A 12,679-nucleotide genomic window follows, 5' to 3' on the forward strand; every position below is an offset into this window, starting at 1 on the left:
TAATTGGATATAACGTTAGATAGGACTTTGCCTGATCGGGGGGAGATGGGGGGGCCCCAAGCTAAAGTTTTGCACCAGGGCCCATCAGCCTTCAGCTACGCCCCTGCCCATATCCTATGGTGATGGTAAAGCCATTTGTTCTTCTATTTTGGTAACAATTCTGCATTCCAAATCGGCACTGACAGGATCCCATATAGTGTTCTGGAGAATTACAACCGCTATGATGGGCAGATAGAATGGCTACAGCCTCGTATAGTAAAAGGAGCAATAAAACACTGACACGAATCACTGCATTTTTAGGTAATAGGTTTTATGCTGGTCACTTCATTGATGGATCAAATGTGTAACCCTGTTCTATTATCCTAGTATATAGTAATCATTTAAGATACAATAATCTGATATGTAAGAAGGGGCATATGGAGCAGTCTATGTAGAGTGGGGATCAGTCTAAATAGAAGAGCCACAAGGAGCTTTCTGTGAGAGAAGACCAGGTAAGAAAAGTCTTAGGAGAGCCATGGAAAGCTGTCTTTGTAACAGATAGTATTGGAAGCAGTCTGTGAGAGAGGGCATGGGAAGCAGAATGTGTAAAATGGGATACCTGGTAATGTTAGAGAGGGGGCACAGGGATGAGGCCGGTTTACAGGTGGTGGCTTTCTAAGTGTAAATGAAGCTCTCTGAGAGCTGGACCACATGGAGAAGTCTAAAGGTAGGACCAAAACAAGCAGTCTGTGAAAGACAGGAAGGCATGGGAGCAGTAGGGTTTCAACAGAATACATAGAGAGCAATTTGTGAGAGAGGAGAGAACATGAAGAGCAGTATATGTAGTATAAGTGAAAAGGGGGTAATGGGGAGCAGTCTGTGTAGCAGAGGGGGGCATGGACAGCTGGGGACAAGTCCTGGCAGGTAGCAAAAACTTTACAGCAGTCCTAGCAAATGGTGCTGGTAATATTGGCCTTTGTATAGTGATTTTTTATTTAGTAACAGTATAGTAATATTACTTAGTCACTCTCTAGTAGTAATGGTGATGGTGGGCATTCTTTGGGCCTTGCATGGTGTTGCCATTGGTATTATTGGTATTTGTACAGTGCATTTTGTTCAGTAATAGTATGAACTATTCCAATATCATTGGAATTTTTTTGCAGATTTGTTCCTGTAGAGTTATATTATTTGATCCCTATCAAAGTAATTTGTTATACATCTTGTTCTAGTCACACTTATGACTGGGCTCACCATATTGTGGGGGCTACCATGTGCATATCATGTGCTGACAGTCGTTCTTTCAGTGACTGCATTCACAGACCTTTCCTTTAGGGGCCTCCTTATAGATGCTCTTCCTTGAAGGGGCCTCTCCTAAGGAAAACAAATCCTGATCCTTTCATAGAGATTGGGCAGGATCACATTTTTGCATACTAAATATTAACATTATTCCTCATTCGCAACATCCTATCCACATATGGACCTCATGTCATGCTGTTCATACAGACTACAGTACACGCCACAGCTAACGTTAGTGATACTAGTGCCAAGCTACAGGCAGCATTACCTCCTCCAATGATCACAGCGTCATATTTCAGCTTCGGCTTGGCTGAAGTTTTGGAGTAAGCTCTGATTTGTTTCAGACATTGTAAGCTCATTGCAGGCATCAGGGAAGAAGGATTGTGGCTCCGAGCTGTTCACGTTGTACTCGCTGGAGAGTGGACTTTGAGGTTTGCTTTAGTATTAACCTTTTTTTTCCCAGCAATAGGATCCTCTGTGCAGAAAGTACAAGCCAGCATGTTATCATGGTGTAGGCAGGTCTCAGAAAAGAAGGCTGGGCTGGAAGGGGATGCCACAGGTTTTCTAGGAATCTTGAAAAGCTTGTATTGAATGAAAAAAAAAATTGTGAATAGGGAAAAGCTTAAAGCGACTCTGTACCAACAATCTGCCCCTCCCCAAACTGCTTGTACCGTGAGATAGCTGCTTTTAATCCAAGATCTGTCCGGGGGTCCGTTTGGCAGATGATGCACTTATTGTCCAAAAAAACCCCAACTTTTAAACTTGCAGCCCCGTGCCAAATAGAAGTGGACTAAAGTGTCTGTGCCCTAGACCTGCACCGCCTCTCCGTCCCTCCTCCCCGCCCTCTTTATCATTAGGAATGCCCCTGGGCAGGATTTCTCCTAATTACTGAACACTGCACAGGTGTTGGATTGTTGAAGCACATGTGCAGTGTTCAGACAAGTGATGATTAGGAGAAATACTGCCAGGGGCATTCTTAATAATGAAGAGGGTGGAAAGAAGGAATGGAGGGGCGGTGAGGCCCAGGGCACAGACACTCTAGACCACTCCAATTTGACACAGGGCTGCAAGTTTAAAAGTTGTTTTTTTAGGACAATAACTGCATCACCTGCCGAACAGACCCCAGGACAGATCTTGGATTAAAAGCAGCTATCCGAAGGTACAAGTGGTTTTGGGGAAGGGGGGGGGGGGGGGGCAGAGTGTGGGTACAGAGTCGCTTTAAATAAAACCCAATAAATAAATCCCAACGTCCAGTCGATTATAACGCAGAGACTGTAAGATTCCTGCAGACAATACTTTGTTCATTTATATGCTAGTGGAGACCCTATAAGGCAGTGATGGCAAATTTGCGACACTCCAGCTTTTGCAAAACTACAATTCCCATCATGCCTGGAGAGCTAAAGATATGGCTTTGGCTGTCCAGACACAATTATGTCATAGAGCCTGCCTCAGAGAAGATCGCCGATCAGACTGCACGGAGGTAAGTATAACTCCTCCAACTGTGTGGGTCCTGATTGTTAAGCGACAGGAGCTGCTTGTGTCACTTATACTTGAATGCTGCTGAGCCGCCTCATAGCACTGTAGCAAATTCTGGCATATAGGTACGGCATAGGTCATCTAAGGGTTGAAGAGACTCTGTCAGTAGGTTTATGCTGTCCTATTTAAGCGTAGCATATAGTGGTAGAAAAGCTAAACAGAATGATGTGTCAGTAACATAGTTCTGTGCTGCTCATTCAGGGATATCCTCCTAAATAACATGGACAAAAAGTAGCTCTCTCCATTATGTGTGTGAACAGTAGTCCAGGATATTCATGAGCTCCAGCAAACTCCGCCCACCAGCCACTGACTGGCAGTTATCTATCCATGCTGTGTATAGGCATTCAACTATGAATCAGCAGCTGCAGGGCGGGGAGAGGTGTGACACGAATCCTATTCTCCTGCATATTAGGAGAACGGCTGAACAGAATGATGTAAGTAATGGAGTTTGCCAGAGGAGCCCTAACCCAATGTCGTACATGCTTTTGTGTGGATTGTGATTGCGGTACTCATTACCAATAGAAGTCTACGGGATCAGTATTTGTTACGGATGTCACAGCCATGACGTCCGTAAGACATGGATCAAATATATGAAAACTAGTACTATTCACATTTTACGGAAAACAGAAACGGATGCAATACGCATAAATTTATACCGTTTTGCGGCCCAGAAAAATCACTGAACATGTGAATGAGGCCTATTTTTTCTCCATGATCCGTGGAAACTCATCAGTATTTGCATCCGTAATTGCATCCATTTCCATTAAATGTGAACAGTACTAGTTTGCATAGATTTGATCCATGTTTTTTATGGACGAATGCCAAAGACTACTATTGGTAATCCGTACCGCACGGAACGGATTGCGGATCAAAATTAAAACGGACTGCGTGAATAGCCCAATAGAAATCAATGAGCTCTAAGTTGAACTGTAATTACGGATCTGCAATTACGGACAACTCTTTAGGGGATGTGTGAATAAGGCCTTACAGCACAGTATAGCAGAGCAAGCCATGATTGACAACTATCCCTGCTTGCTCATCTACACTGGGCCAGGCTGCTTCCCCAAGTACAAGGTCTATTATAATGCTAACATGCAATAGAATCGACATCAGGGAAGGCTCAGTATCACTAGGGCTGCATGAAGCAATATGTAACTGTGCAAAGATAGAGGCTTTTGCAGCCCTGCAGTTTCTGACACAGTCACTGGTAGGAGAAGAAGAGCCCCTTACTGCTGAACTTTATTACAGAACTGTAAAAAAAAATATATATATATTTTTTATTCACTGGAAAACCCCTTTAACTCTAACAAAGAATGTAAAGAGAGATTGTCATTATATAGATATGATGACATGTTAATGCAGTACAGTAAAAGATCACAAGGGAATAACAAAGAGGCGACAGTGTGAGAGATAGTAATCATAGCTTGTTTCGGTGCTCACATGGAGGATGGCCTCAGGCGTACAGATCTTCATTCTTAGGACAGGTATGATTACTATCACTAGGTTTTCTTGAGAAGGATCCTATTGTTGCTTATTGCTTAGGAGCATAGGTGAATCATTCACACTTGAACTTACTCGAGAGCTGGGAGTTCTTTTTGTTTAGTCTTTGGATGAAGCTTCACCTTTAAGTTCAGGATGGTTTGTTACATTTCTTGGAGTACTGCATTATTTTCCTGTGGTCATTGGGGAAGAATGGGATTACCATAGTGTTCCGAACACATATGTGAAAACCTATCCTTAAAGGGATATTCCACTCAAACATAAATTTTCATATGTTGCTGCCCATGGTGGGACTAAAAATCAGTCCATTCAGTCCATTCTTTCCTCTTCATCTCCCCCCTCTCTTCCAAGATGGTTAATGTAAAAAAAAAAAAAAAAAAAAAGTCCCTGGCTGGCTTTATCTGCAACTGTAGCTTTTTTGTAATGCCAGAAGGGGTTAATGTAAGGTTAAGTTGCTGTTAAACTCACTGCCATTATCCCTGCCAGCATTACAAAGTTGCTACAAAGTTACAGATAGGGACTTGTTAACATCAGCCGTCTCAGAAGCGAGGGGGGAGGAGGATTAGATGGAGAGAAAAGCTCACACACAGAAGGAAGCAGCTCACTGTCTACTTTAAGTTGACACCAACTATCAGTCAGCTTACTTTAAGCAACGGTAAAGTGCCAACATTGTGGAACACGACATCCTTTTTCCAATAATGCACACCTCCTTGTTGAGCAAGGAACATTGTATTCTTTTGGCCGCAGAGAAATAAATATGTCTCAATTACTATTCTGCAAATTTGGGAATGAAACTGTATTTCAAGTTTAAACCAAAGCAAATTTTCCCATAAGAAATCATAGAAATGCAGACAATTGGTTCCACACCCCAAAAATAATGATTTATTATTCTGAATAACATGTAAAACAGATGAAACAAACATTCAGAAACAGCAGAATTTGTAATATTATAAGTTACTGTACAGTAATGGAGAGGATGGGAAACACAAGGACTGACAGAGAGCATGAAGGAATAAGCAGGGCAGATATGGGCACATACAGTAATGCAGCACTCTCTGTCTGGGGAGAAAGGGGTTACAGCTATGGAGATATTACCTCCACAGTCCTGTCCTCTGATGTGAGTCCCAGCCTGAAGTGGATCTGCTATGATTTGGAAGGTGAGGGAGACTTCCTGGGTCAGAGTACAGAGCTGTAGACCCCGCTATGCAGGCCATGTCCCTCCCCCGCTCCCACCCAGTCCAGGGAGCTCTTACACCAAAGCAATGCTCTTAAACCAAGTCACAATTTTGAAAAACTGTGAGCTCTTAAACCAAAACGCTCTTAAACCAAGTTACTCTTAAACCAAGGTACCACTGTATTAGGTTACTGTCTGTAAATAAGAACATTCCTAGCTCATAGCCTGTCCTGCTCTAATTGTCTTTTGTTCATAGAAGTTTAGGTCAAGTTTTATTTTCCTTTCAGTGTATGGGAAATTTACTCACCATTTGGTAATTTGTAAGCAGGATAATAGTATTATTACTCCCCACACAAGGTCTGTGTGTTAAATACTTGCGTGCGCACACATCCTAACAAAGACTTCACGATTTAGCCTTGAATCCCATCACGATAAATCCAAGATGATAAAAGCGTTAAAAAAAACAGGAACCCATAGACTATGCATTGTATCTGCTTATCTCTTTATTATTTCCTGTGGCAGGTTACAGTATACATTATTCTCACAATCCGCCCACAGCACATAGAACATTTTACAGTCATTGTGTATCATACAGCTATTCAGGAATATCCATTCATTAGTAACTAGAGGTCCTTGAGTCGCCCATATGTAACGTTCTACTACAGCATAATACCGAATAAGCTGGCTGCTATCCAGTATGGCTTTTAGTACTACTCTCATAGGGTCCATCACCCAGCTTTCTTAAGACTCCTGAAGTAGTGATGTATTCCCTATTTTTCCAGGAATCTGGTAAGGCTGGGGACAACCTATATGACGGCTGTAATGGCAGCCATATTGTCACTCAGCTTTCCCAGTGTACTGACTATAACACTTCCAGGCTATGTTGTAATCTAAAACATGATTGTATATACCTGCACAAAATAGGGGTGTGCAAAAGCTAGGTGACCAATATGGCTGAGGTTGTCACCCAGCTGTCCCAGACTCATGGACAATATATCTTTCTAGGTATGTATTCACCTATGTAATAAATATATATTATGACTCCATGATATGAGTGGTTCCCAGGGAACTTGTAGTCAGTGCACTGATTTGTCTGTTCTTAATTTGTTTCTTCTTTATCTGAAACATTAAAGTGGTTGCCCAAGAATAAAGGACCAGTTTCCCTAAAACTGAGCCACTGCTCTCCATGGGTTGTGTCTGGTATTACAGCTCAACTCCATCCCATTGAATGATGCAACAACAGACATGGCCTATGAACGAGGGTGGCGCTGTTTCTAAAAGGAAAAAAAAAAGATTAGATTTCTAACTTCACACAACCCCTCTGACTAACAGGTGCCAAATACCAAGCACTTCCTATTAACTTTCAGTACAGTATAGTACAGAGTACACATGTGTAACGGTAAGGAATAGGGCGAGGATGGCAGCCAGTGAGACAGTTCCTCCTTGGCTGCGGCTTCTCTCTACAGGAGTGGTAGACGAGAAGGCTCCCACAGCTTACGAGCCAGGTCCCGGCACTGCTGAATGATGAACTCTGGCGGGATGATGCCCAGGTGCAGGGTCAGAAGCTCATAGCACTTCACTAGCTCTGTCTGGTGGTTTTTGCTGTAATATCGATGTAATTTCCTAGGCAACAACAGAAAAAAAATGAATGTAGAGTCGACGTACAAAGTTCCCAAATTTTAAACATTGAAAGAAAAAAAGTGATTTTAAAAATTAATTTTAACTGGCACTCTGATACATGTGTACATTACAAGACACTGCCCATATCATGTTTAACTGTATATAAAGCAATCAATCTAATAGGGGTGCAACAAGGTTCAGCATTTTAAAACGAATGTACCACCGGTACATCGCTTTTGTGATTTTTACATGGATAGACCCATGCCGGCGTGGGGATGCCGGTGCGACAGTCCTTTTTTTGAACCGCAGCCCGGTTCCCGCGTATGGTCCAGTTCTATTACTGAGCACCAGCCGGGGATGAAGCACTGGAGGCAGTATTTCACCACTAGATGTCAGTGTGTTCTATGAATGCTCTGTCCTATTGCACAGCTGAAGTAAGCAAAGGGTTACTCTACTTTTCTGACCTATCCTGACCTATCCTTTCTCTTTTTTCCTTTGCACACATTCTTTTCCACCACTCACAGGGTCTTTTACATATTCAAATTAGGAATTAGTCACTTGGTGGGAGGAAGTGTAGCGTCTTACACAGATTCTCGTGGAAGGAGGACACACAGAGCAGATGTCCCTGCTGTAGCCAAGCCAGGGCCTGGTTTTGCCAGGACCCCTGTCCGGGACCGTCTATTGTGTTAGTGGGTCAAGACATGTATGAAGCAACCAGAGACACTCAGTTCTTAAAGTCTATCTATATCCACTATGCAGTGCTAGACACTACAAGGAGGACAAGTAGAGGATAAACCCAGGCCATGCCGAGAACCACTCTAAGAAGTGCAGGGCAGTATTCTAAGCTACAAGAGGAACTAGCCTGGATAGGACAAAGCTACCAGAGGGTCTACGTATCCTATCTTGCAGTGCAGGTGACTCCGGCGAACCTCAGACACTTAGCCGTGGTTACCTGGATGAAGCCATTAGGACGGGGAACTCGACACAGTAGGGCAGAAGGTGGTCAGACACTAGTCTAAACACAGGTACAAGTTAACTTCTTACTCTCAAATCTCAAGTATTTCTCTCAAGTCCCGGCAGAGCACAATACTACTTTGGGTAGGGACTACCTTGACAAACTCCTCTCCTCTACACTGCTTCACTCTACTCTAAACTCTACAAGCACCGCTATAACTACCTCTATTATATTCAACACTTCCAAGTATCTCCGCAGAACAAACCAAGTTAAGCACTTAAGTCTGTACCAAGATTATTTATCTACTGCCAAAGTGTTCTGTATTCTCAAGAGACTGTACAGTAAAGCTGTTCTATTTATTCACTGGGACTCAGTCATCTCTTCCTCTGCACCAGCACCTATACACATCCACTACACACCTTGGGTCTTTTTTTCCTCTTTCTGTGGGTGGCGGTACCGATTGTCTGGGTGGGTCATTTGCCACTCAGGACTACTGTGACAAGAGCCCAAGAGACCCATCACAGCCCGGCAGGTCACCGACCATTTCAGGGGAGTACAGCCAGCCACAACATAAAAGCAGGTACCAACATTACACTCGTGTGCTGGGCTAGTACTGGCATCACAACATTACCACCCATGGCTGAGCTGTACAACAGAACCGACCAACCACCACAGAAGTGGTGTCACCAGTAACACCTTAGTACGTGACCGGTCGAGTACCACAATAGGGTGGCCTGTCCCATATTTGCATGTGCAGTGAGACTGCTGGAGGTAGCCAAGCGCCATATGTGATGACCTGTCAATCCCATAGACAATGATTAGTAACATACATGCCCAACTACTTTTGTTGTCAAACAAAACCCTCGTTGTCATGATTGGTGGGGGTTTCATTGATCAAACGGTATATATCATACATCATATGCGCTTGCACTTTTTTTCATGTTGCACAAAAATCTCTAATTATCATTAGAAGCACAGGTCCTGATAAATATTGGCCATTTTTTTTTCTTCTGGCTATAACAAAAAAGGCTAAAAAAACTACAGCAGAATTTGGCTGTTCTACAATTATTTTTGTGCAAAAATCACACATGATAAATCTGGCTAAAAAAAAAAGGAGCTAACATAAACTCACGCCCCCTCCGAATGAAAGAATTCAAAAATGACACAGCCGGCGAAAACTGCTCAAACAGAGAGCAAACGGCTTGATAACTGCTGCAAAAAATAATATTAATTAATATATTATATATTAAAATAATAATAATACGCTACATGCAAAAACCTTTTCTACCAAAATAATGGTGCAAAATAAATAATACATATCCCCTCCCCTTAGTATCCATCCCCTGTAATCACACATTGTTGTTAGCAATGTCGCCTCTAGTAGCCAAGACAGAAAGTGAAGGAGACTCATAGCGATCAGCTGATCTCTGTGGATTTCCTGCAAAACTGCTGTCAGCCACACATTTTACCTACAGCTGCCCCTATAGGGCAAACGTAGTATTACATGCAGCCATTCATATGAATACATGACAGCTCCTACTGTGGGATCAGCTGTCTGCCAGTCGTCTCTGGCACATAGGTGGCGATCTGTGACATCTGTATGTTCTTACATGGCATATAGGCAGGGGCTGTCCTGATGGGTTGGAAAAACTTTAGCTCTTGAGCTCAGCTGTCATTACAATATGAAGATACAGAGAAGGGTCCAACAGTAAATCGGCTGGATATATTAAGGTATTGTCAGCTGTATACAGAACGATCCTTCCTTCTTATTCTAGAATGTCTGGTCGGTGTGGAGAATACCGGGACTCTTTTCCTTCAGTTAGTGAAGCGAGATACAGAAAACCTCTTTGCATCTCATTAACATTTAAACCAATTGTTGGATAGAAAAACGATAATGTGAAATCTCACCGGAGCACTTCACACAATCTGCGAGTGTTTTCCCCTGAAGCAGTAAATATACATAAAGGTGACTAGGAAGCCTGCCACCGACATTACAGAGGAAGAGAATCCAAGAAGCATCCTCCTGTATGACATCCATACAAGCTAGGAGGTCGGAAGAGCTTGGTCCATATCGCCCCAACCGACTAATATAATGTTAGAACTAATAGTACTCGCTCCAGCGTAGTTATATATGATTTACAACTGACAGGAAATGGAAAAAGTACAAAATGAGTATTATCTATAGCTTCTCACTCTTCTTTGCAACAACGCACCATCTTCTCAAGACCCAGGGTGCATTGCTTTCCTTCAGTCCTCCCACCTTGCCTACTTCCCTCCCATAGCACTCATGACAGTTTCTCACCCAAAGCAGAACATCTCAAGGCTGTGTTCACACGTGGCATTTGTGTCGCATTTTTGCAGCATATAGGCTATTTGTCAAAGTCTGAAGCTCTAAACTTGATATAGACTAAGGGTACAAACCCACTAGACGTATTTGCTGCGTGAATCAGTCTTAAAAATAAGCAGGCAAAACGCAGGTTGGCCTTATACGACTGTTCAGCATTAAAATACGCAATTGCGTATTTTTGAAGCGTGAAGCTTGTTGTTAGCAAAGCATCAGTTGTTAACAACCTGTGCAAAAAACGCATGTAGCTTCATGCTTCAAAAATACGCAACTGCGTATTTTAACACAGAACAATTGTATAAAGCCAACCTGCGTTTTGCCTGCTTATTTCTAAGACTGATTCACGCAGAAAATACGTCAAGTGGGTTTGTACCCTAAGGCTAGGTTCAGACTGCGTTTTCAGCATCCGTTTAACGGATCCGTTTTTTTTAACGGTCAAAAAAGTAGTGTCAACAGTACTTTACTGTGCGTCAAAAAAAAAACGCATCCGTTTTGATCCTTTTTTTTTATAATGGAAGTCAATAGAAAAACAGATCAAAAACGGATGCACACAAATGCATCCGTTTTTTTTGCAATCTGTTTTTTGCAAAAAACGGATCCGTTAAACAGATGCTGAAAATGCAGTGTGAACCTAGCCTAAGTAGAAGACTTGCAAAGAGAGAAGTCAAGAAAAAAAAAAATCTCTCTCTGATTACCTATAATATTCTCCGGCTAGCATTCCTATGGGAGCAGAGTCATCTCCCAGTACCGGTATGTCAATGGCTTCCAGTTTATCACCCTGTTATATGAAGAAGAAAGACAAGTGAGCCAGATATATACTGTAAGGGACCAATACAATGCACATGTGATGATGTAGCTTTGACGTGGACTGGCACATTTGCTGTTCAGAAAGTTACCAGAGTATATAGGGGCAGAGTTATCAAACATGGTGTAAAGTGAAACTGGCTCAGTTGCCCCTAGCAACCAATCAGATTCCACCTTTCATTCCTCACAGACTCTTTGTAAAATGAAAGGTGGAATCTGATTGGTTGCTAGGGGCAACTGAGCCAGTTTCACTTACACCATGTTTGATAAATCTCCCCCTATGCATAGTGTCTAAAGGGTTGTGAGATGTAAATACAGTACTACTGCAAAAATGACATACACACAGTGCTGTAGAGGACCCCAAGTCCCATGCTACTGACATGACTGTTAAAGGGGTTGTCCAGCGATACACATTTTCTTTCAAATCATCTGATTTCAGAAAGTTATATAGATTTTTAATTTACTTCTACTTAAAAATCTTAAGTCTTCCCATACTTATCAGCTGCTGTTTGTCTTGCAGGAAATATTGTTTTCTTTTCAGTCTAACACAGTGCTCTCTGCTGCCACCTCTGTCCATGTCAGGAACTGTCCAGAGCAGGAGAGGTTTCTATGGGGATTTGCTACTGCTCTGGACAGTTCCTAATATGGACAGAGGTGGCAGCAGAGAGCACTGTGTCAGACTGGAAAGAATACATCACTTCCTGCAGGACATACAGCTGCTGATAAGTTTGTGAAGACTTGAGATTTTTAAATAGAAGTAAATTACAAATCTATATAACTTTCTGAAACCAGTTGATTTAAAAGAAAAAGATTTTCGCCTGAGTACCCATTTAATAGCAAAGGGGGCACATACTTTTCTGGCACAGAATTTTCCAAATGATTAGAAAGTGACCACTGGACACACATCTTACCTATGGCTGACTCTACACTATTATAAATAAGGTGGGTGGTCACAGCATATCACCTGCCTCCCTATGAGCTCCTGTCTCTGGTCTCAGACATCTACCCCCTCCACATGGTGATCTATCATACAGACTTCAGTTGTCAGGTTTTTGCAGAATCACTAACTAGAAAAATTAACACTGTGATTAACACGGTATGTGACTCATTCTGCATCCAAGCACAGAGGAAGCCGACCAAGTGATAAAGTACATGAAGAGCAACTCACAGCTTCGTTCTCAAACCACAGGAAATAGCAGCAATAATAATCCCCATCTCGGAATGTCAGGGTTGTGTAGCCTTTCTGAAGGTAGCGACGAGACAAACCGATCAGAAACCACACCTAAGAGGAGAAGCAATGCAAGAGGTCGTCAGTATACACCACCGGTCACATATAGGTCAAAGATATACTTTACATATACATATATATATATATACATATATATATATATATATATATATATATATATATATATATATATATATAAATATACACACACACATATATACATATATATATATATATTTATAT

At 42.1% G+C, this 12,679-nt stretch overlaps 2 protein-coding genes across 2 annotated transcripts in view; both read right to left on the minus strand.

The window, feature by feature from the left end:
- Window positions 1-1,731, minus strand: part of PYROXD2 (pyridine nucleotide-disulphide oxidoreductase domain 2) — a 55,363-nt gene extending 53,632 nt beyond the window's left edge. The window contains exon 1 of the mRNA XM_069978925.1: window positions 1,544-1,731. Coding sequence (XP_069835026.1) covers window positions 1,544-1,643 — 100 coding nt within the window. The 5' untranslated portion in view covers window positions 1,644-1,731. The remainder of the gene's footprint in view (window positions 1-1,543) is intronic.
- A 5,042-nt stretch (window positions 1,732-6,773) lies between these two features.
- HPS1 (HPS1 biogenesis of lysosomal organelles complex 3 subunit 1) overlaps window positions 6,774-12,679 on the minus strand; it is a 35,731-nt gene continuing 29,825 nt past the window's right edge. The window contains exons 17-19 of the mRNA XM_069978926.1: window positions 12,377-12,490; window positions 11,100-11,182; window positions 6,774-7,108 (exon numbers count right to left, since the gene is read on the minus strand). Coding sequence (XP_069835027.1) covers window positions 6,946-7,108; window positions 11,100-11,182; window positions 12,377-12,490 — 360 coding nt within the window. The 3' untranslated portion in view covers window positions 6,774-6,945. The remainder of the gene's footprint in view (window positions 7,109-11,099; window positions 11,183-12,376; window positions 12,491-12,679) is intronic.

The sequence above is a fragment of the Dendropsophus ebraccatus genome, chromosome 8 (assembly GCF_027789765.1).
Source record: "Dendropsophus ebraccatus isolate aDenEbr1 chromosome 8, aDenEbr1.pat, whole genome shotgun sequence".
In the NCBI taxonomy this organism is placed as follows: domain Eukaryota; kingdom Metazoa; phylum Chordata; class Amphibia; order Anura; family Hylidae; genus Dendropsophus; species Dendropsophus ebraccatus.